General features: G+C 47.4%; 1 protein-coding gene across 3 annotated transcripts in view; it reads left to right on the top strand.

Moving 5' to 3' along the window:
- Positions 1-23720, top strand: part of ARL15 (ADP ribosylation factor like GTPase 15) — a 378507-nt gene that overhangs the window by 116549 nt on the left and 238238 nt on the right. For all 3 annotated transcript variants that reach the window (XM_066240796.1, XM_066240799.1, XM_066240800.1), the window contains exon 2: positions 18752-18896. In XM_066240796.1, the coding sequence (XP_066096893.1) occupies positions 18752-18896 (145 nt within the window). The remainder of the gene's footprint in view (positions 1-18751; positions 18897-23720) is intronic.

Genomic DNA, 23720 nt, shown 5'->3' with positions numbered 1-23720 from the left:
TGTACTCAAAACAGCCTGGTTCTGGCATAAGAACAGGCATATAGATCAATGGAACAGAACTGAGAACCCAGAAATAAACCCACACTTTTATGGACAACTGATATTGTTGTCCAGGTATGTCCAATGTATGTCCAGGTAAGAGCATACATTGGAGTAAAGACAGCCTCTTCAACAAATGGTGTTGGGAAAATTGGACAACTACCTGCAAAAAAATGAAACTGGACCACCAACTTACACCATTCACAAAAATAAACTCAAAATGGATAAAAGACTTAAATGTAAGCCATAAAACCATAAGCATCTTTGAGGAAAACATAGGCAGTAAGCTCTTTGACATCTCTCGCAGCAATATATTTGCCAATTTGTCATCACAGGCAAGTGAAATAAAAGACAGGATAAACAAATGGGACTTTATCAAACTAAAAAGCTTATGCACAGCTAAAGACAATAAGAACAGAATAAAAAGACAAACTATGCAATGGGAGAATATATTTGACGAATATATTAATGTGTCTGATAAGGGATTAATAACCAAAATTTATAAAGAACTTGTAAAACTTAATACCAGGAAGACAAACAATCCAATCCAAAAATAGGCAAAAGAAATGAATAGACACTTCTCCAAAGAGGACATACAGATGGCCAATAGGTATGGCTCAATATCACTAATCATTAGAGAAATGCAAATTAAAACCACAATGAGATATCACCTCACACCAGTCAGAATGGCGCTCATCAATAAAACAACACAGAATAAGTGCTGGCGAGGATGTGAAGAAAAGGGAACCCTCCTGCACTGCTGGTGGGAATGCAGACTGGTGCAGCCACTGTGGAAAACAGTATGGAGATTCCTCAAGAAATTAAAAATCAAACTGCCTTTTGACCCAGCTATACCACTGTTAGGAATATACCCCAAGAACACCATAGCACTGTTCGAAAAGAAGAAATGCACTCCCATGTTTATGGCAGCATTGTTCACAATAGCAAAGATCTGGAAACAGCCCAAGTGTCCGTCAGAGGATGAGTGGATTAAAAAGCTTTGGTACATATATACTATGGAATACTACTCAGCCATAAGAAATGATGACATCGGATCTTTTACAACAACATGGGTGGACCTTGATAGCATTATACTGAGCAAAATAAGTAAATCAGAAAAAACTAAGAACTATATGATTCCATACATTGGTGGGATATAAAAATGAGACTCAGAGACATGGACAACAGTATTGGGGTTACAGGGTGGGGGGAAGGAGAGGGAGGGGGTTGAGGGAGGGAGGGGCACAAAGAAAACCAGTTAGAAGGTGACGGAAGACAATTTTATCAATGTCACCCCATTAAAATTAATAATAAAAAAAAAGAATTTGTCTTACGGCTAATTCAGGCAGTTAGAAGAATAGTATAAGGATGCTAATTCTGCTTCTCAGGCCACATCCTGCAAAAGGGGCCCCAAGAAAATTGGTGATTTGGCTCCTGTGATTTTGCCAATTAGATTTAAAAAAATAGGTCAGGAAAGCCCTGAAATGGAACTAACAATACATGAATATAAATTTAAAGGACTTGTAGATACTGGAGCTGATGATGTATCTGTTATTGCTAAGCTGCATTGGCTTAACAGATACATTGATATCTGTTATTGCTAAGCTTCCTGGACCACACATGCAGCAGCCACAGAATTACAAGGTACAGGGCAGAGTAAATCCCCTCAACAAAGTTCTAGTTTTCTACATTGGGAAGATTAAGAAGTCATTCTGGATTTTTTAAGCCTTATGTGCTCCCTGGTTGGCCAGTTAATTTGTGGGGTTTAGATGTTTTAAAAAAATATGGGAGCGTTGCTTGTCAGTCTAATGGTTTAGTTACTACTCAGATGCTTGATCGGGGATTCTTGCCCACCAAGGGACTAGGGAAAGAACAGCGAGGAATTCTTACCCCCATAGAAGTGGAACCCAATGCCAGAAGGTGTGGATTAGGATATCAAAATTTAGCATAGGGACCTTGGTAGCTCCTGCTACTTCAATAATGCATTGTGCAGACCCAATTACTTGGAAATCAGATAATCCTATATGGGTAGACCGATGGCCCCTTTCTCAGGAGAAACTTAGGGCAGCTGCTCAATTGGTACAAGAGCAGCTACAGCTTGGGCACATTGAACCATCTAATAGCCTATGGAATACACTTCCATATTTTGATCTTGTTGCCTCCTGGATTATCAAGGGACATAGGCGACCCTTACAGTTTATAGGTTTTGAGCCACAAAATTATTGTTCCTTTTTTCAAAGGATCAACAACAATGGCTCTGGGAAACTTCCACTAAATGACGAATCGCTCTTGCAAATCAATGAACAACTTTATACTGAAACTGTCAACTTAAAATCAGCTCAAAGACTAGAATTATATGCCATTATCATGGCTTTTCAGCATTTGCCATATTCCCCCTTTAATCTATGTACAGACAGCAAATATTTACTTATGGTGTTTCCACTATAAAGACTGCTGTCTTAGGGACAAATGCTGATGAACTATTTCAGCACTTCCTCCTTCTTCAAAGACTTGTATGTCAACATAGAGCTCCATGTTTTATAGGACATACTCGAGCTCACTCCATGCTCCCTGGAGCTTTAGCACAAGGGAATGCCCTTGTTGATCAAGCTACCCAAAAGAAAATTATTTGGAGCAATCATGAAAGATCGAGCAATTCAGTCTCTTACTATTCATCACCAGAACACTGCAGCCCTGTGTAAACAGTTTCAGCTTTCTCGGGAAGCAGCACGGCAGATTGGGAAATCCTGTCCAAGGGGTCCTATACTATAATCTATCCCTTTATTTGGAGTTAACCCTCAAGGACCCCTACCAGGACAATTTTGGCAAATGGATGTTACTCATATACCTTCATTTGGCAAACAGTCCTATGTCCACGTTACAGTGGATACATATTCTGGATTTATAGTAGCCTCTGCTAGAACAGGAGAGGCTGCTAAGCATGTTATAGCTCATTGTCTGTATGCATTGTTCTATTATTGGATTTCCTAAACTGGTTAAACTGACAATGCTCCTGCATATGGAGCAAAAGCATTTACTGTATTTTGTCAAATCTTTTGAATTATGTGTATTTCTTACAATCTTTAAAGTCAAGGTATTATTAAAGTGTACCCAGCAAATATTTTAAGGTCAATTTAAAAAAATATAAAAGGAGGGCGTCATATCCTGGAACTCCTATGGGTCTACCATATGATGCTTTTTACTTAAAAATTTTAAAATTTCTTTTGAATGCTGATGAACAGGAGACGCCAAATCTTTTTCTCCTGAAAACTACTACCTTCTTTATTTGATCCAGCTAATAACACTGTTTTGTCTTTTTCCAAATAGCCCCAGATATATGGAAAAGATTTATATAGGCGGATGGGGATACTCAAACCCCTCAGCAAGATCTTCTGAGCATGGCTTTTAAGATACCAAGAGGCAGAAAAAGCCCAGTAGAGATCAGGGGAACTACCAGCTTTTAGGATATGCCCTTAAAGGCTCCAACACCCCAAAGGGGTCTCATAGGATGCCATCTGGGTCCTGCTTTAATAGTGGAAAGGAAGGTCATTGAGCTAAAGCCTGCCAGACTTACATGCCTCTGCTGTGAGGAAACAGGGACACTGGAAGGTGGGCTTCCCCCTCGCTCCTCTAAGGGAGGGTTCAGTCTCTTCCAGCCCCGCTCCAGCCACCTATGACCTAACCTTGCCCAGAAAGCTGGGGTTTGCCCCTGAAGGCTGAACGGACCCAGGGCCGTCGGCCCCATCTACGACACTGTGGACGAGCCTAGGGTATTTCTTCCAAGAAGCAGGTAAACTGATCTCATTTGCACAAGGGCCACTTAACTATGTCTTGCCTGAATAGTCAGGTTTTTTATCCTTCCCTCGAAGATCTCTGTTGTGGGTGTTGATAGTCCTATTTTCTGCTGCTTTGTTTAATATATAGTGCTTCCTTTATTCCTCCTACCTCAATGCCCCACTCATATTTCAGGCTGGGACCTACTCCTAATTTAGAGCTCTCTTTCCCCCTTTTGCGAACTTCTATTATGAATCTACCTTTGCCACCCAGCTTAGTGTATCCCAAGATTCTCTCTACCATGCCACAGTCACAGAGCTCCAGGGAAAAGCAACCTGGTCTCATCTCTCCAGGCAGAGGAGAACAGAAGCTCCATCTCCACACATCGTGCAGATAGCTTTTTCAGTCTACCAGAATCATTACCAGCTGGAATCAGTGGTCATTGGGACTTAGATGTGAGCTGCAAAGTATAGAATTATGACAACAATTCCAGTGCCATGCGGACTTTTCCTGGATGTGGACTTTTCCTGGACTCCTGCTCCCTGTGACAGCTCCTAACAGACTGAACTGGGCTTGGGTTGCATTTTTCAGGGATGTGGCATGGTGATGGTGCCAACTTGGACTTGGTGAACATGTTAAGGACACTACTGTTTTATGGATTCTTGCTGTATTGGCCAAGAGTTTGCTTAAAGACTTTAATCAGTGTAAAAAAAAATAGAAGAATGTATAAAGAAGATGTGGTACATAGACACCATGGTATATTATTCAGCCATAAGAAATGAAATGATGACATCGGATCATTTACAACAAAATGGTGGGATCTTGATAACATTATACGGAGTGAAATAAGTAAATCAGAAAAAAACAGGAACTGCAGGGTTCCATACATTGGTGGGACATAAAAACGAGACTAAGAGACATGGACAAGAGTGTGGTGGTTATGGGGGGCTGGGGGAGGGAAGGAAGGAGAGGGGGATGGGGAGGGGGAGGGGCACAAAGAAAACTAGATAGAAGGTGACGGAGGACATTCTGACCTTGGGTGATGGGTATGCAACATAATTGAATGACAAGATAACCTGGACATGTTTTCTTTGAATATATGTACCCTGATTTATTGATGTCACCCCATTAAAATTAATAAAAATTTATTTATTAAAAAAATCATTCAGGAATTCATATTTAAAGCAATAACTTCCCATTCTCCTGGCTTGGCACCCTGACAATAAATGGCTCTGATTTTTCCACTGCAAAAAAATAAAAAAGAAAAAGAAAAACCTGCCTTCATCTAATTTTTTCCTTTCCAACTGCGTTCTCTCTATAGTTTTTTTTTAAAACATGTTTAGATTTTATTATTTTAGGGAAGCTGATTTTCTTAGCCAAAGACCATGGTCTGTTTTATTTTTTGCTAACCATAAATATGATGGCTTTTTTTTGTTTTTGACTTTTTGCATGTTCCAGATGAATAGTTTTTTGTTGCTGTAGCAGTTCCTTAACAATCTCGGTGTGATTTTCGAATTACAAAAGGGAGACGAAAAAGAGTATATGTTACAAACTGGCAAAGAATACCCAGTCACCCAGCCACACGTCCTTATGGAGTTTATATTTGTATATCACATAGACTACATGATTTGAATTTTGTTTTTAATTAACAAAAGCCGGGTGCTACATACAGATCCAAGTAGGGCCCTGTCCATTCTACAGGATATTAAAGTTGAGAGGAAAGCTGGAGTGTGCAAGGATGGACATGGAATGGTAAGGGATTAGCCCCCTCATTCAGATGCAGGCAGCCCCACCCTCCCACATATACCCATTTCTCCATATGAGTGTGGGAGGGGAAGAGATCACCTGCATGGATGCTCAAGTGCCATATAAAATAGTGTAGTATTTGCATGTAAGCTGCACACATCCTCCTGTGCGCTTTAAATCAACTCTAGGTTACTTATAATGGTTAGGGAATAAGAAAAAAGTCTCTGTGTTCAGTACAGACATAATCCTCATAATCCTAACTACATAGTACACATTTGCAACAAAGTAACATTTAAAAATACATGGGTTTTTGTTTTGTTTTGTTTTGTATTTTTCTGAAGTTGGAAACGGGGAGGCAGTTTGACTCCCGCATGTGCCCGACCAAGATCCACTGGGCATGCCCACCAGGGGGCGATGCTCTGCCCATCCAGGGTGTTGCTCTGTTGCAACCAGAGCCATTCTAGTGTCTGAGGCAGAGGCCATGGAGCCATCCTCAGTGCCTGGGCCAACTTTGCTCCATTGGAGCCTTGGCTGTGGGAGGGGAAGAGAGAGACAGAGAGGAAGGAGAGGGGGAGGGGTGGAGAAGCAGATGGGCACTTCTCCTGTGTGCCCTGGCTGGGAATCGAACCCAGGATTCCTGCATGCCAGGCTGATGCTCTACCACTAAGCCAACCGGCCAGGGCCTAAAAATACATGTTTTTGATCCCCGGTTGGTTGAATCTGTGGATACAGAACCCATGGATATGGAGGGCTGACTATACAGCTAGTGTTCGACTTATGACCACGATTGGTTCCGACAGACCGGTTGTAACACGATTTGGTCGTAAGTTGAGTAAGTTATATGTACAGTACTGTGAAATGATGTTATAAAAATCTTTAAGTCATATTTTATCATAATTTTCTTTCAATATTGTTATATATTATAATTTTCTTTATTCATTTTATGCCACTTGTATAATCTCTACACCATTTTGTTTCTTATTTTTACATTCGTCAGGTTTAAGTAAAACACTGCATTACCAGTACAACTGGTTTAATATTTGCAAAGACAATTTCCTCTTGGTAGACATCTTGGGAGGGGTTTGGTGAAAAATATCCCAAGACACAAAACACAAATTGCTGTACCGAGTCTGGGATAACAGAAATGGTGCACATGGAGATGGTAGTGCTGCCGGAGCTGGTCCCCACTGTCGTACACCCAGCTCGGCAACGCTTGCGCTGCCAGACGCGGAGCAGTCATGGCTAGCGATTGTGGTTGTAAAGTCTAATGGTCGTAAGTTGCATAGGTCGTAAATCAATTAATATTTGTACTCACATTAGAGGCACAGGAGCTGTGTTTTAGGGTTCTCTGTTTCTATTGATTAAGGTTGGGGAAGTCAGGAAACCAAGGTGTGGGCAGATGGATGCTTCAGTTCTGGGATAATTGGCCCTGGGCTGGGCAGTCAGAGGTCTTTGTCATGTGCACTGGTGTCGGGGCATGGTGCCAAGCAGTTTGTGTCCGTAGTACCTCCTGATCTCATGGTTGCTGTGGGTCACTGTGGGCGGCCTTGGGTTTGGTGATTCTCCTCCTCACTTGTTCTGTGACAGCAGTATCCCTCCAGTAAAGCATTTTCCTGGTATTTGCAGCCATAACCCTGTCTAGTACAAAAGAAAAGGGAGGAACCTGCACCCCTCTTTTTTCTTTTTTTTAAAACGTAATGTTCAAGAATTTTCTTTTCCTGGTTGTTGTGAGAACTCCCCTGATACAGAGTTGGGTGCCTTATTTGACAGAAACACTTGTTGATGTTCAGACTTCATTTTCATAAGACCCTAGTGAAAGGCCAGGCCCGTGGGGCTTCCCTAATAGCTTCACCTGCCCCGTTTATGGCACCTGTATTGTCTGTACAATATATAGAGGAGCACGGTTTAATGCGTTTGTGCCTGTATTAGTTCCCAGGAATAAAATAATAGCCCATAGTAAAAGCATTTATAACATACATTAAATCCATGTGCTACTTATAACCTTTTGCAAGACCAGAAGATTACTTTTGTTGGTATTTGGTTTCTGCTTCATGACGGGTGCGGAGAGAGATCATTTGCTGTCTTACAGTTCCCCCGAGAAGAGCCGTGTTTGTCGGTGCGTCCAGCCTCGCGTGTGAAGCTGGACAGAAGTGGGAACGTGCTCCTTTAATGAAACATGCCTTTAAACGACTCCCTCTGCTTTTAATTTTTTTAATTTCAGCTTTTAAAGTGAGAGGCAGGCTTGCACGGCTCCAGCTGCCCACACAGCTGTGATCAGAGGCATCCAGCTATGCCCTCCCTGCCTCCCTCATCGCCGCAGGTAATAGCCTCTGCCACGGGCGTCTGTCTGACAAGTGTGTGGATGTGCGAGGAGAGTAAGCCTCTTGCTCGCGGGATTGGCTCTCTGGCGCTAGACCGTAGTAAACATTTGTCTCTGTCAGCAGTTACAAAGCAATGAGATTTGTGGATGTGCAGGATTGCAGACAGCCGTCCCCCCAGCCCCCATTATAATGCTTTTGTCTAGGGCTGTAGAGATATAGCAGGAGTTTCGTAATCCAAGAGAATTGCTTTAACTGTTGAGATAGATCAGTGACGTTTATTTAAAAGCTGTCTCTTCTCTCAGGGACAGAAGAAAATCCAATGATGGTCCTGCTATCCCTCATGATCCCTTGTAATAATAGTTCTCATTATCGCAAGCTGAGAGGACCGTTCTCTTTAGGAAAACACTCTTTTAAGTGAAACATCTAATAATACATAAGAATCACGATGATACTGTCTGCTGATGAGTCTGAGTGTTGGGTACACGGCACACATTTATGCCTCCCTGCACTCCTGTGAGGTGACCCTGTTTTCTAGATTAGGAAGCATATTGGAGATGTCACTTCTGCAGGAGGCAGTAGGGCTGGTTGCAGGCTCCTCTGACCGCGCAGTGGATCCGAGGCATCTACTTCATCGCTGGACAGCTCATCTAACCATGTGGTGGGGGTGGGTCAGACGCTTGGGTTCCCAAGCTGAATGAGAAGCGGTATCCATGCTCCAGGTCCAGTGGGGAAGGATGGACAAAGTCACTTACCTGTTCTCGATGGAATGACAGTGTTGTGACGGTGGGCCAGGAAAGGTGCCGGGGGGCTCTGAAGGAGGTTACCTAACCCTGTCTGAGGGTCACAGAAGCACCCTGGAAGGAACAGTCATTAGGCTGCACGTGGAAGGTTGGGGAGAGTATTGTGTCAGGCGAGGGCTGGCCCCTCTGGGGACGTGGAGCGTGGAGGAGCCTGGACCAGTAGAACTACCCATGTGGCTGGCCTGGGGGTCATGTTCATGGTGAGAAAATAATAGCAACTCTCATATGAGTTAAGTTTTATGTGTCAAACTATGTGGTAAGTGCTTTACAGAGGTTACAGAGGTTCTCTCATGTAGTCTCTCTAACAGCCTTGAAAGACCAGAAATGGGGGAAAGGGTAGATCTTGGAGAGCCTGTCTGTTCGGACTTGATCTGGACAGTTCTGGGTGGCCATGCAAAGATCTTGAATCATGTGGATGACTTGATGTGCTGTAGGAAGATCGCTGTCAGCATTTTGGAGACTGAGATGGAGTTGGATATGACCCATGGTTGAGGACATCAGGTAGCAGAACAGACAGCATGTTGTTACCCATGACACAGGGGGGACTCTCCGAACAAAGGCTTTCCGGGCTGGAGAGGACCTCGCAGGTAGTAGAGCCCCAGGTGGACAGATTTACAGGAATTGGTGGTAGACTGATTCAACATGTGGGACTAAGCACCATTTTTTGGTTTTGTTTTTATTGTTTTTGTTTGTTTGTTTTGAGCCCAAAGAATGTTTGTTATATGAGAGAATGCCCTATTGTTTCCCAAAATATGGAATAGGATTTCCAGGTAGGGAGACTACAAGAAAAACAATTTTAGTTTTATTTTTGTTGTTTTTGTTTTCCTCTGATCTGTACAAGGCTTCCCACCCCCAGCCCCAAAGCACCTCGAGCAGAGAGAATCTGCTTTGTGGCATTTTTCCTGGGAATTTTTAGATGATACCTAAATGTCCTCAAAATTCTACCCAGAGATCTAAGCTCTTCTAAAATATTTTCATTCTCCAACTCTTCCTAAGTGTACAAAGTTGAGAAAAACATCCTTGTTAAGGAGTATGAGAAGTGTTGACATCTTTTTATGACCTACATTTTGCTTAGAAATGTTCTGTGTCTTGACTGAGCAGCAAAAAAAGCACTAGGGACCATAAAACAGATTTAATAAAAAATGTATTAATTTCTCTTTTGCTTTCAGCTAAATTTGTGTTTCTTCGCTCATTAGAAAAAAAAATCGTACATGGTCTGAAACTGACCCAGGTGAAGCCCCGATTTGCATTGTTTATGAATATGCATATAAAGCTTGGTTCTCATTACAGAGAGTCATGCTTGGGGAAGTTACTGCTGTTTTCCTTTCCCTCTTAATTGTTCTACAAATTGATATTTAAAAATTAGATTTGTCATCTAGCCATTGTAAGTGAAGAGTTACATGTTAGAAAATAAGCAAGACATTTATTTTGCACTTAACTTCCTTTCTGAATTTCTTAGTTAAAAACAAAAAACCCAACTCATCCCCCCAATCTATTTACAATATGAGAAGCTCTGACATTTTGGATAGCTAAGAATATATGAGGATCTTTGTTTGGGATCTCTTTAAACCTCACTATTGGACACATCCCCTAACTTTTACAAGCGGGACTCACGGAAGCCACTGGAAGCCACTGCTGGGGCTGACGGATGCCCAGACGGGGAGCCACGTGGGCCCCTGGTGTGGTTCAGCTCAGAGGCGCTGCCTTCCATTCAGAGTCTCAGATGTCTGCCCCTCTGCCGCAGAGCTGCAGCCGGAGGCCAGTGTCTAGCTACTGAGCATGAAATCCCTGCTTCTGTTGGTTTCTTTTGTTGCCCCAAGTTAATAGGAACAGAGACAGGAGACGGCCCAGAACAAAGCAGAAATAATGGAGTATTTCACCCCAAAAAGGAATGTGGATTGAGAAATACAAAGGGTAAGGCATAGGCAGACTTAAGTGTCCTGAGGCAGTGTGATGTATTGGCCAGGAACCTCAGCCCTGGGACTATCTGGGGCCAAAGCCTTCCTCTGTGAGTGCAGCCCGCAGGGTCCGGAAGGCTTGACCCATCCTCTGTAAAAACAATGGATGTTTTAACCATGGGGGGCTTAAAGGACCACCAGCTTTTTCCCCTCAAAAAGTGGATTGCTGTTGTGATTGGGAAATTGTCTTCTGCTGGGGTCTTCCTGGTGACCAAGGGCCTCTTCCAAGCTCTCCATAGCCTGGTGGTTATTTCTGTAGTAACGGGCGCCATTTTGAACTTCTATTCTTTCTCCTTGTTTGCCAGCCACACTAGTTCCTCCAAAGGCATCAGAAGATACTTCAAATTCATTTTTCGTCTTGGAAGTGGGAAGGACAGATTAGCTAAGAGATTGGGTGCTCATGATAACTCATCTCCCCCACGTGTATTTCTACACAACCCATTGGATTCATGTCTTTTCTTTCATAATCTCCCTCAACATATTGTATTTTGTTAACAACTTGCTTATTTACTTTACTGAGGTATAATTTATCTACACATATATTTTACGGGGGGAAAATTTAAGGACCGTTTCTTTAGGGATTTTTTTTTCTCCTCTGCCGCCATGCTTAGACACAGAAATCTCATAGCCAGCATGGGCTTTCCTTCATAGGCACACTTTCTTCTTTCCAGAGGACAAAAAAAGGGTTAAGGAAAAGAAAAGCAAATAGCCAAGTGACAGGAACGAGAAGCCAATAGCACTTCCTAGTCCCTGGCTTCTCTCCAGCCAGTCACCCCCCTTTCTCCCTAATTCAGCGGGAACCAGTCCTCTAACCTGCTGGGAGAGGGATTCCCATGTCTGCTGTGGTGGGAGGTCTGCAGCGTGAGGCTCAGGATGTGCATCTGCGTTTCCTCAGCCAGCTGTCTGTCTGTCCCATCACAGAGGCAGACTGACTTAAGACTTTGCCCCTCAAAGGACCAACACAGCCCGCTCTGGTGCTCTGATTTCTGCCTGCAGGACCAAGGCCCAGAGGACATGAGTCAGAGCTCCAGAGGCAACCAGGCCTGGCTGTAGCCCCAGCTCCAGGGCGTTTTCCTGCCTGCGTGCTGTCCTCAAGCAGAATGCACCTCCCGGCTCCTACAAGCCTCAGCTCCGGTGTCACACGCAGCTGCAGCCGTGGAGTCCCACGGTGGCCAGGGCTCAGGTCCTGGTTCCTGGTGCACATGGTCTCACTCTGCAGGCCTCAGTGTCCTGACTGAGCAGCAACAAAAGCATGTGAGACTGTTCTCGTTGCATCGCTCTGAGGAGTAAATGAATTAACACACCCGTCACTTTTGGCCTTTGCTTGGTGGTGTTGATTGCCCACAGTGGATTTTGTCCAGTTATCAGGACAGCTGTCCTTCCTTGTGCCTTTTCCAGATGAAACAGCCCTCACAAGGCCTGTTACTCGTTCTGGTCGTATTTTCAAAAGACCCGCCCCTCTTCGACTCTTACAGACTTGGAAAATATTGTAGATCATGCAGTTTTAAGTATTTACAGACTTCTTATTTTTAGTTTATTGAATGTGTTTAATGTATGAAATTGACATCATTTTTGAACACTTTTTTTTTTATTGTGAGTTGTTGAGGTCAGAATGTACACTGGGCCTTTTTTTTTTTTTGGTTTGGAAACCAAATTAGGAAAGAAATAAAGCCATTTCAAGTCATGGGTGCGTTTTCTCTTGCGGTTTAGCGCCGACAAACCGAGGTTGCGTTGACCCAAAGAGCGTTTCTGCAGCACTGTGCTGGGCCCCACGGCAGAGGTGAGGGGGGTGAGGGTGGGGAAGGGGGTAGGGGTGGGGACAGGCTGCCCAGGCCACTGGTCCAGGCGGACCTGCTCTCTGCCATAGGACACCTCCAGGCCTAGCTTGCTGAAACCTGAATTTAAATAAGGAGGAGTCTGTCTGGGCAATGTGACTGCAGGGTTGTGGGAAGCCCAAAGTGGATTGGAGACTTTTTTCTTTTTTCTTTTTTTTAAGTTTTTCCATTGATTTGAGAGGGAGGAGAAAGAGAGAGAGAGAATTATCAGCTCGCTATTCCGCGCAGTTCCACTTTTAGTTATTCATTCAATGATCGTGCCCTGACTGGGGATCAAACCTGTGACTGGCACTTCGGGACAACACTCCATCCACTGAGCCACCCAGCCAGGGCCTGACAGAAGAAAGGTTTCCAGTGATTCTTCTGAGCTTCAGTCAAGTTGAAATGGTGCTCAGAATAACAGCATGTATTGATGAGAACCAGAGCTCCAGTGGAGACAGAGACTGTGTCCCCAGAATCCAGGGGTATAGTGACAGGGGGATGGCAGGCAGTGCTGGCAGGGTGGGGCCCGGGCCAAAGCTGGAGGATGTTGAGCATGACTCTGAGGCTGCAGGATCCCTTTGGCCCCTGCTGGTGATCAGCTACCCTAGCAAGCTGTAAAATGACACTTTTGAACCAGTATTGAGTCCTAGTTTGAATGTGACTTTGGGTCAGTTTATGTAATTCTATTGGCTAATAATTTCTGCAGTCAGAAGCAAATATGTGTGGCACAAGTGTTAACGGCTACAGGTGTGCACCAAGGACCAGGGTGTAGAGGGAGAGCTGGTTCCTGAGGAGGCTTCATTGCGGTGTCCCTGAACTGAGCTCTGAGGGGGACCATCCAGGTGAAGACGAGGCCCGGGCCTCCCCGTCGGCTACGCAAGACCAGGGCGGCCGAAAGCAGGAGGTGCTCAGACTGGCGGGGGACAGCGGGGCGGTGGTTTGGAAGGCTGAGATGGCGGGGCTGAGATGCAAGAGGAGGTTTCTCCTCAGTGCCATGCCGTGTCAGTTTGCCGAGCCATTCTTCACCGGGTCCCTGCGTGACAGGGGTCTGCCAGGCCTACCAAACATGGGCGCTCAGCCACCAGACTTAGGGCAGGCCCCCATTTGACCTTTGCGACTTCATCTTCAGCTTGTTTCCCTTGATAATGTGGGCTCATCCGCCTCTGAGCAGGCTTCCCGGAGGTTTTCGCTTCTGCTTTCTAGCTCATCTGCTTCTCAGGCAAACATTTTGTGATCTGTGGGAAGTCACTGACCCAGTCGCCCCTTGTGGTTTCCGGTCCTTGCCCTTCACACATTTCCTCACATGCAGCGTTGGTCGCAGCCTGGGGACACGTGCTGGGGGAGGCACCCCGCATCCTGATGTTGCACAAGAGAGTCCTCTCTGCTGTTCTGGGTAGGAGCAGGCCTTAACCTGCTCCTGTGGGGAAGACCTGAGACCTGAAGCAGTCTAGGCCACAGAGGCAATGGCCTTGGTCTTGGCCGCCCTGCCCAGGGCACAGTAGTTCCTCTGCTTCCTGCTGAAGACCAGGGCCAGGGGCTTTAGTGCCTGGGGTTGGAGGGGGAGGGAGCTGAGCACTGCAGGCTGCTGTGTGCTGATAGCAGGGAAGGAGGGATGGGCCACCGTCTGGGCTGCAGGGGGGGCAACTGGGCTCTGGGCTCAGGACGCTACACCTGTGTTACCTTCCGCAGTCAGAGCCTTGACAGAGCCATTCTTAGAGCACCAGGCTCTGAGCTGATGCTTCCCAGCCTGGTCCTGCAGAGAGGAAGTGCGGACGGGACTGAGACGTCACCGGTTAATCACGGCAGACCGGAGCAGGCAGGCCAGTGGCCCAGGCGGAGTCACACAATGCCCCAGTGTCTGGCCTGGGAATGGAGCCCGAGTTTGCCACTTGCTGTCAGGACCGGCGACAGCATTGTGCTCGGCATTGTGCGCTGTGAAAGGGGCTTACCCTTGACAATGGGGAGTCGCTTTGGGAGGCAGACACAATGAACTTTGGTACAGTATAGTCTAGGGGCCTAAATGAGTAATTTTAAGTAAACTGACTATGAGATCCAAAGCTTCATTAAGTTTTAAAGTGAAAAACAAGTGAAAACTTAATAGGGTTTTTAGGAACTGACTCAAAAAATAGGGACGTAATCTCTCCCACTGCCTCCTGTATTTGAATAACCTATTCTTAAAAGGCTTATGTATTGGCTCAAAACCTGGGACTATTTCTGTTTAACCATTGGATTTATTTATTTCAAATCAATATCCAAAGATTCTCTGATTCAATTCAAAGATTCTGCCTTGTGATAGTTGTGAATCTAACCTTTAGGCTTTTTATATTACAAAAGTACCTTATTTTCATATCCTGTGGTTTGGGGGTGGGGGCTTTTGTTTTATTCAGATTTAGTGTGGGTTCTTCCAGAAGAGTTGGAAATACCAGATCCTGAAATTCAGGAAAGAGATGTCCTGTTGGGTGTTTTTGACATCTGGATGGTTGGGACCGTGGGGCAGAGATGACATCACTGGGCAAGATGTAGGGAGAGGAGGAGAGAGTGGAGCAGAGAGAGTGTCCTTGCTGGACTGCGCTTCCTGTCAGAAGTATCTGAGGTGACCTAGAGTAAAGGCACAGGTTGTGACATAGGTATTGTTAGGCTGGGGTTTTTATACTCTGGTTCTTAATGGGAGCATGAAGATGAAATTCTAGAACTTTTGGCCAAAGTATTGTCATATTGGCCCATGAATATTTTAAACAGGATAGCGTACTAATCATTTTGTATTAAGGTTCATGAACCTAACTAGTGGTGGCACAGTGGGTAGAGCATTGACCTGGGATGCTGAGAATCCAGGTTTGAAATCCTGGGGTCACCGGCTTGAGCGCCGGCTCACCAGCTTGAGCGCGGGGTCACTGGCTTGAGTATGGGATCATCAACATAACCCCTAGGTCTCTGGCTTGAGTCCAGGGTCGCTAGCTTGAGTAATGGGTCATTGGCTTAGCTGGAGCCCCCCGATCAAGGCACATATGGTAAGCAGTCAATAAACAACTAAAGTGCCGCATCTCATCTCTCTTTCTCTCTCTTTCTTTCTCGGTTTAAAACAAAAAGATTTTTGAGAGTTTATGGTACTTAGCAACATTTCATCCAGGGGGATTCTGTCAGGGGGTGTGAGCAAGAATAGGGGTAACCAGAGTAGGAATAGGGTCTCTCCCCTGCCACCAACAAAGATCAAAGGAACACAGGAAGAGAAACCACTGTGTGACTCGTGGTGCTGCCTGCCATGGCCAACCCTGCCGTGGCTGAACCTGGCAGAGCTCTCCTAAGTGAGTAGCTGCCAGCCAACGGTTGTCTTTGAGGGAGTACACACACCATACATATGTGCATACACAAACAGCTTACACACATGCACACACAACATGCTTACATTACACATACATGCACACACACAACATAATGCAACACACACACATACAGGTACAACATACATATACCGCACATGTGTGTATACACAGCATACATGTATCTATCTTAGACATACATACCCTCAGGAGCCTAGGAGACTTGTTTTTTCATGGGTATGAAAAGTCAGACCATGTCAGCTAGACTTCGTACAAACTCAGGATGCGAAGCGTTTGCGTCTCGAATGCTGTGTATGGTTGCTGCCATCAGCCTTGTGGGAGGTGGCACAGTGGCAGTCTGGTAAGGCCTGAGGAGAGCCACCAGTGTGCCCGAGTGGGAGGGGTGGCCGGAGAAGGCAGACAGAAGTAATTAGGGCTTCCCAGGCTTGACAGGGCTGAGAGGACATATGGTTGGAGTTTAATACATTTGTGAAGACTATGGCTGAGATGATCTCAGGATTGTTTACCAGAAGTGGGCAGGACCTCTTGAAAGCCGAGGAGGAGGGAACTGGAGACGGAAAGAAGCTCCACCGCAGGAACGGAAGGAGATTCTGTACAACAAAACCACTCTGCTGGGGACTGCGCTAAGTGCGGCCTCGAGGCGCGTGACAGAGTCCGGGCCTTCTGGACTTTTGACACCCTGTCCTTGGAGCCCAGAGAGTGCAGACCAAGCTTTTTACTTGTCTTTAGTCCTCATACTTACTTTTCCCCTTGGCTGATGCTTTTATGTGGTTAATTCTTTATTCAGCAGTTTTTTATGGAGGATACATTTGAAGCCCCGGGGACAGTGGGGTGAAGACGGGCAGTCTGGTGATGAATAAGGGGCTGTGAGGGGCTGGGTGATGAGCTCATGGTATGCCAGGAGGCTGCAACGCGGAGCGCTGTGTGCCCGTAGGACCAGGGGGGTGCCCTGAGGAAGGGGTGCCTGAGCTGAACTGGACACGGATGAAGCGTTTGCTAAGCCAAGAGCTGGGGGGAGTGGGGCTGGCACAGGGCGAGTGCCCAGGGGTACTGGAGGGTTCGTATGGCCGGAGGCGGGCGTGTCGAGCAGAGGGATGGGGGGCGAGGCTGGAGGGGTGGCTAGAGGAGGGTCATAGAGGGCCCTCCATTATGTTGTATTTGTAATCAGAGTTTGGGCCCAAGTGCAGGGGGACGTCGCAGAACGGGGTCAATCACACATGATCAGATTTTGTTTCCCTGAGCAATCCCAGCGGCTGCTGTGTGGAGAAGGTGGAGAAGGGAGACCAGGCATTAAGGCCCTGGGACCTGTGGGAGAATGGCAGTGCTGTCCAGGTGACACTGGCAGAGACGTGGGCAGATCCTAGAGCCGTTGGCAGAGGTGGCATGGTCAGAAACTGTTGACTAAGTAGATCTAGGAAGGGAGGGAGAGAAATAACCAGGCTGTTTTATGAGAGTGTGACAGCCAGTCAGGCGTCAGATTTCATCTAAGAAGGGTTAGCCCGGCCTTGCTACAGGTCTCTTCTCATGGTCACGGGGAACCTGATGGTAGGTCCACTTGCTGCTTCGTTCCCCTCTTTCTTCCCCTCTAGCATCACTGAGGACCAAACAGGTGTCAGGCTTACAAACTGGCGCACCCTCGGCCCCTAACAAGTGGGTGCCCAGTAAATGGACAGAACAGAAACTGCATGAGTGGCTTCTGTCTCCCAAATGCCCTTGTGTTCCCCTCCCACAGGGCACACAGGTTGGTGCACCAGCCACGTGGCAGTTCATGGTACCGAGGTCAGGTGACCCCAGACAGAATTTAGCAAAGGCCAAACACCACTACTATGTGCAGAGACCCTGGTGGATGGTTTTTACAAAGCTCTTAATTATGAAACACAATGAAAGAGCCGTAAGACGAGGACAAGACGTTCCCCTGTGGACCGTTCACTCAGTGTCACTGGTCATGGCCATGTTCCCATGTTGTCCTGTCATACCCCCCCCCCCCCGTACACAGAAGCAGACTTAGAATTTCTCTTAGCAAGTTAGTTGCATATGTCAAGACTCTTCATCTCTAAAGTGTTCGTATGTTTTTTTTCTTAATTTTTATTTAGAAAATTTAACAGGGTGACAATGATCAATAAGGGTACATAGGTTTCAGGTGAACATCTCTGTAGCATTTGAACTGTTGATTGTGTTGTGTGCCCATTACCCAAAGTCAGATCATTTTCCGTCACTGTATATTTGTCCCTCTTTACCCCCTCCCCCACAGCCCTCTCCTCCTGGTAACCACTTCACTTTTATCTATGTCCACTTCACTTTTATTTATGTCCATTTATGTCAAAATTTGTGAAATCATACAGTTCTTAGCTTTTTCTCATTTACTGATTTGACTCAGTAGAATGATCAAAGTTCGTCCATGTTGTCATAACTGGCAATAGGTCATTTTCTTTCTATAAACACAGTGCAGTGATTACATTTAAGAAATGGAACCTTATGCACTTCTGTTATCTAATATGCAGCCTCTATACAGCCGTCACCTGTGTGCCCAGTAATGGCATTGGTGGCATTTCCCCTCCGAGATCCAATCTAGGAGGGCATTGTGTTCTGTGATCTCGTCTCTTTGGTTGTAAGCAGGAGTGCTTCCTCGGCCATTGGGAGACATAGTGATTTTAGAGACAGGCCAGCTGCCTTGCAGAGCACTCCTCAGAGTGGTTCTGTCTGATCTTCCTGTGCGCACTCTGGGCAGGAAGCCCCACCTGTAAACGCATCACACCCTTAGCAGTGCACGTGTTCCTGCAGGGGCTCTGTGACGTCCCAATCTGTGTCGTCCCCAGGGCGGGTGGGGGGTGACTTGGAGTGTTTGGTGAAAGAGTGCCCTCTGGGTCCCCCACTGCTCCTGAGTCATTAGTGACTTGCCTGTAGTTACTGTGTCACTGAGCCCTGTGTCCGTGTTCTCACTCCCCCCTCTCTTGGCAGTGTTTCCGAGCACTGTGCTGCAAGGGACCGCCCCCCGCCCGGCCGGAGTATGACCTGGTCTGCATAGGCCTCACGGGCTCCGGCAAGACCAGCCTGCTGTCCAAGCTCTGCAGCGAGAGCCCTGAGCACATCGTGTCGACCACAGGTGGGTGCCCACACGGCCCGGCCCGTCCTCGTTTCTGTGTGTGGGGTCCCCTCCCTTCCCTCCCCTCTCTTTGTGGCTGTTTCCACATATTTTATGTTGAGCTGCTCTGTTTTTCAGAGTAGGTGTGTGGGGGGGCTTTAGTCGCCTTCAACTGCTGTACCCTCCGTCCCTGTAGCGGGTCCTTTCGGTGCCGCTGAGTACGTCACACTTGGGAGAATGTCGCTGGGGACCTGGGATTTGGGGGCTCTGACCAAGTGGGTTCGCCACTGGCCCCGGGGGTGTCATGGTCACGCGTTCCCTGAACAGTACGGCTGGTGGAGTATCAGTCTTCTCCCCGCGTGGCCACTGGGACTCCTCTGACACAGGGACCACTGTCAGGCTCAGCCCGGGCAGTGACTCTCCACCAGGGAGAGCGGCCACATCTGCCCACGTCCTGGCTGTCACATGTGGGAAGGAGTGTCACTGATGCCCATGGGCATAGGGGGGGATGCTGCCCAGTATCCCTGAAGGGCCAACACAGGCTCCACCACAAAGAATTACCCAGTCCAGAATGTCACGTGCTTCCTACAGCTGCTGTCACTTCCCAAATGCTCCCTCTTCTCTTCTGACCGTGGAGCAGGAAGGAAGAGCATCTGTTAGAGAAAATGAGGCAGTTGTAGGGGATGAAGGACAGAGCTGTCATGGACGAGCTGACAAGGGACATTGAGACGGTTGTACAATTGTTCATGCAGCCGACTTTTTCTGATCACCTACTCGGTGCTACGTCCAGTTGTCAGGAACAGGGAATAAGCAACGATCCCCACATTCTAGGAGACTCAGTCTGCTGGCCACGTGAACATGAAGTTTGTGTTCAAGAACACACAGGGGAGGAGGAGTGGTCATTGTGGCTGCCTGGGAGCAGGGGAGGATGCGCGAGGGCATTCTGTCGTTGGAGGAAAGCCTGGCGGACAGGCAGGGGGAGGAGGATTTGGGGGCAGCGGGAAAGCTCATGTGAAGACGGGGATTCCAGGAACAGACGGGCACCTCCTGGGAACCACATTTCTGTGTGTCTGCTGTGCACAGTTGGTAGCAGGCCAGGAGCTGAATCCCAAGAGGCAGGTGGTGGTCAGATATTGGCGACCCTTTCATATTGTGCTCGGGAATCTGAGCTTCTCCTATAGATCGTGCAGAGGCGTCCAAGTGTTGTCAGCAAGAAGACCACATGATCAGATATTCACAAGAGAAGGATCACACCAGCCATCGCATGGAGGCTGAACCGTGGACCTCCTTTTGGGCATTAACGAAGGCAGTGACCACAGATAGGGAGGAGGGATTAGATAGGATACTAATTTGAGGGCTACAGTGAACAGGGTTTGTTGGCCAGTTGGGTTTGGATGGTGGGAGACAGAAAGAAGCCAAAGGATGACTCTAGTCCTGGCTTAGGCAATGGGTGGATGGGGGAATCATTAACTGGGATTTCCTAATAAGCAGGAAAAATATTGATGACCAGGAGCCCTGCATCAGCTTAGGTCAGGTTTTGCCACCAAATAAGTTAGAAAAAAAAAAGTGCAAGTTATAAGAGCTTGTCAGATTTTAGAATTGTGGATACACTGTGGACCTCTAAGGACCCAGAGACAGCAGCTTGGATAAGGATAAGGAGAGGTGTGTGGGGTCCAGGGTGACTGGTGAGACCACAGAGCGGGCAGCAGAGCTCAGCACAGCCTCACCCATGACCCATTCCCAGTCACTACCATCCCTGTCCCTCAGATAGAACGGGCACTCTCTGCCCCCTCCCCCAGATAGAATAAGCACTCCCTGCTCCCTCCCCTGGATAGAACCAAGTACACCCTGCCCCCTCTCCAGGATAAAGCCTAGTGCTCTCTGCCACATCCCTGGGTCCCTGGGATAGACGGGCGCTCCCTGCCCCCTCCCCTGGATAGAACCGACTGCTCCCTGCCCCCTCCCCCAGATATAACCGAGTGCCCCCTGCTCCCTCCACCATGTACATTGTTTGAATTTCTACAGTTTAGTGCCTGCAACACTGCTGTCCACGTGTGTCTCCCATCCTGGGGTGTAAACTCCCAAGGGCAGATTCCCGCATCTTTCTTATGTGGTCTTTTGCCTCCAGAACCTGGCACAAAGTTTGGGCATAGTTACAGATGTTTGTTGAGTGAATAAGCAGACAACAATGAATCAAATCAGTATGTTTTCACTTAAAGTACTCGGGGAGCCTCACCACAGCCTTGTATGACAGGTAAGATCCTTTCTCCACTTTCTGTCTTCAGATCATCTGAGGCTCACAGGTAGGGGGATGTGGCTGTCGTCCCATGGTGAGGGCAGAGCCTGGGTGTCTGCAGAGGAAGTTTAGTGGGACCTACGGCTAGGATTTCTGATGCAACTGTATATTTGCTGTTTGTGAAATCGGATATTGTTTGAGAAATGTATTATGTAATGATACAAACTTTATTAACTTCCTAATTCTTTCCAAGCAAAATGACGTCCCTCATCATGTGTAAGAGCTATAAACAAGGGACGCTACAGCTGGATGCACGATTTACAGTGACAGCGTAAAATATTTCTTGTAAATAATTTTTATGATGCATTATTTATAAACTATAGACTATGGTTTGTATTGGTTTTTTTGTGTGTGTTTTTCTGAAGTGAAAAATAGGGAGGCAGAGAGATAGACTCCCGCATGTGCCCAACCTGGATTCACCTGGCATGCCCACCAGGGGGTAATGCTCTGCACATTTGGGGTGTTGTTCCGTTGCATCTGGAGCCATTCTAGCGCTTGAGGCCGAGGCCATGGAGCCATCCTCAGTGCCAGGGCCAACTTTGCTCCAATGGAGCCTTGGCTGTGGGAGAGGAAGAGAGACACAGAGAGGAAGGAGAAGGGGAAGATTGGAGAAGCAGATGGGCGCTTCCCCTGTGTGCCCTGGCCAGGAATCAAACCTGGGACTTCTACATGCCGGCCTAATGCTCTACCACTGAGCCAACTGGCCAGGCCCCTATATTATTATTTTTTAATTTTTTACAGAGACAGAGAGAGTCAGATAGAGGGATAGATAGGGACAGACAGGCAGGAATGGAGAGAGATGAGAAGCATCAATCATCAGCCCTTCATTGCAACACCTTAGTTGTTCATTGACTGCTTTCTCATATGTATCTTGACCATGGGCCTTCAGCAGATCGAGTAACCCCTTGTACAAACCAGTGACCTTGGGTCCAAGCTGGTGAGCTTTACTCAAACCCAATGAGCCCGCGCTCAAGCTGGCAACCTTGGGGTCTTGAACCTGGGTCCTCCGCATCCCAGTCGGACACTCCATCCACTGCACCACCACCTGGTCAGGCTATATTGGTTTTTATTAAAGGTGTCAGTCATGTTTTCCTTTTCCTGGAACCCATTGTAACTCTGTGTGCTAGTTTGCTTTTCTGATGAATTAGGTACTAAGTTGGCTAATGTTTTGGTGTAGTACACTTCTGTGAGCTGCGAACCAGACGCAGTGCCTTGGGGACAACTCTGTGCCAGTCTGTGCCATAGAGCAGTGTGCACCCCGGTCAGGGAGATTCGTGTTCCGATGACACGCAGTCTGCACTTGTTGAATGCTAACTATGCCCAGGGCTGATTCAGAGTGTGCTACGGGCCACACTTGGTGGTGTGGATGGAGTGAATATCCTCACCCAGGGGAGGAGAGAAGGCCCTGTGGCGGGCAAGGTCAGCGCAGAGGGGCCAGGGTGGGGAGAGCCAGGTGGCCAGCACAGGGACACCCAGGACAGTGAGCAGCCTGCCTGGGCAGCGACTCAGGGTGCAGAGACGCGGGATGGGAAGTGGTCCGAGGCGAGAGAACGGCTCCGTGGAGCGGGGTCCTGCATGGGCTGTCACTGTGTGGATGGGGAGCGAGGGTCACACGGGATTGCTCCGCCAGAGTGACAGTCACACTGGGTGGCAGAGAGCGAAGGAAGAGAGAATAGTCAGACCTCATGTCAGTTTCCAGCCTGGTGACTGAGTGTATATAAAAAGGAAGGAAGACATGACAGACGGTTTTGAGATGGAAGGTAATGAGTATTGTTGGGGATGTGACTGTTCTTAGGTGTGGGCAGGCCTTCCACAGCACTCTGGATGCCGGACTACAGGCCGACGGAGCGGTGGCTAGTGCTGCGGGTCAGGGAGGTGGCTGCACATGGGTCTGCATGCGGTAGGGCGGCCGTTGGCGGCGGGCAGGCAGGGGTGGGGGACGCAGAGGAGAGTCCCATCACCACCCAAGCTTCGTCCATGCTTTCTGCATTTCCTGAAAGCCTGTGTCGTGGCTGCCACTGACGGATGCTGAGATCACTCCTGCGGACAAAACATGAACACCCCTGCCGTTTCTGGCTCACATTCCAGCATATATGTTAGCCAGGGCATTGACCAGGTGGTTCTGTGGAGTATTATATAGAGGTTAAAAGAGCCAAAGTTAAATAGAATAAACGTAAGTCTAAAATCTGAGAGGGGGACATTGCATGTGGTGACGATGTGGGCATTAATGGCCGATGGTCAAAGTGTCAGTGGTGTGTGAGGCAGACCCTGATGTGAGGCATGGGGGGCGGGGGGCTGCTGGTGGGGGGAAGCAGTGGATACTCTCCTCTTTGCTCGTTGGCTCCTTTGCTAAGATTGCAGATAGGTGACTCTTTCAAGAAGGTGGACAGACACAGAGAACATCGTGTTGAGGGCATTTATTCATGAGGAAAGGCGTCAGCATGCTGGTGTACAGTATGGAAGGCCTGTCGTCAGGGTGGAGAGAGACGCTGAAGGTGCCTGAGACAGCAGTGAGGGCAATAGTGAGTGAGCGCTTCCCATCCGGGTCG

This window comes from Saccopteryx bilineata, chromosome 1 (assembly GCF_036850765.1).
Source record: "Saccopteryx bilineata isolate mSacBil1 chromosome 1, mSacBil1_pri_phased_curated, whole genome shotgun sequence".
In the NCBI taxonomy this organism is placed as follows: domain Eukaryota; kingdom Metazoa; phylum Chordata; class Mammalia; order Chiroptera; family Emballonuridae; genus Saccopteryx; species Saccopteryx bilineata.
The sequence above is the reverse complement of the archived record's forward strand: the minus strand, read 5'-3'. Positions and strand labels throughout refer to the sequence as shown.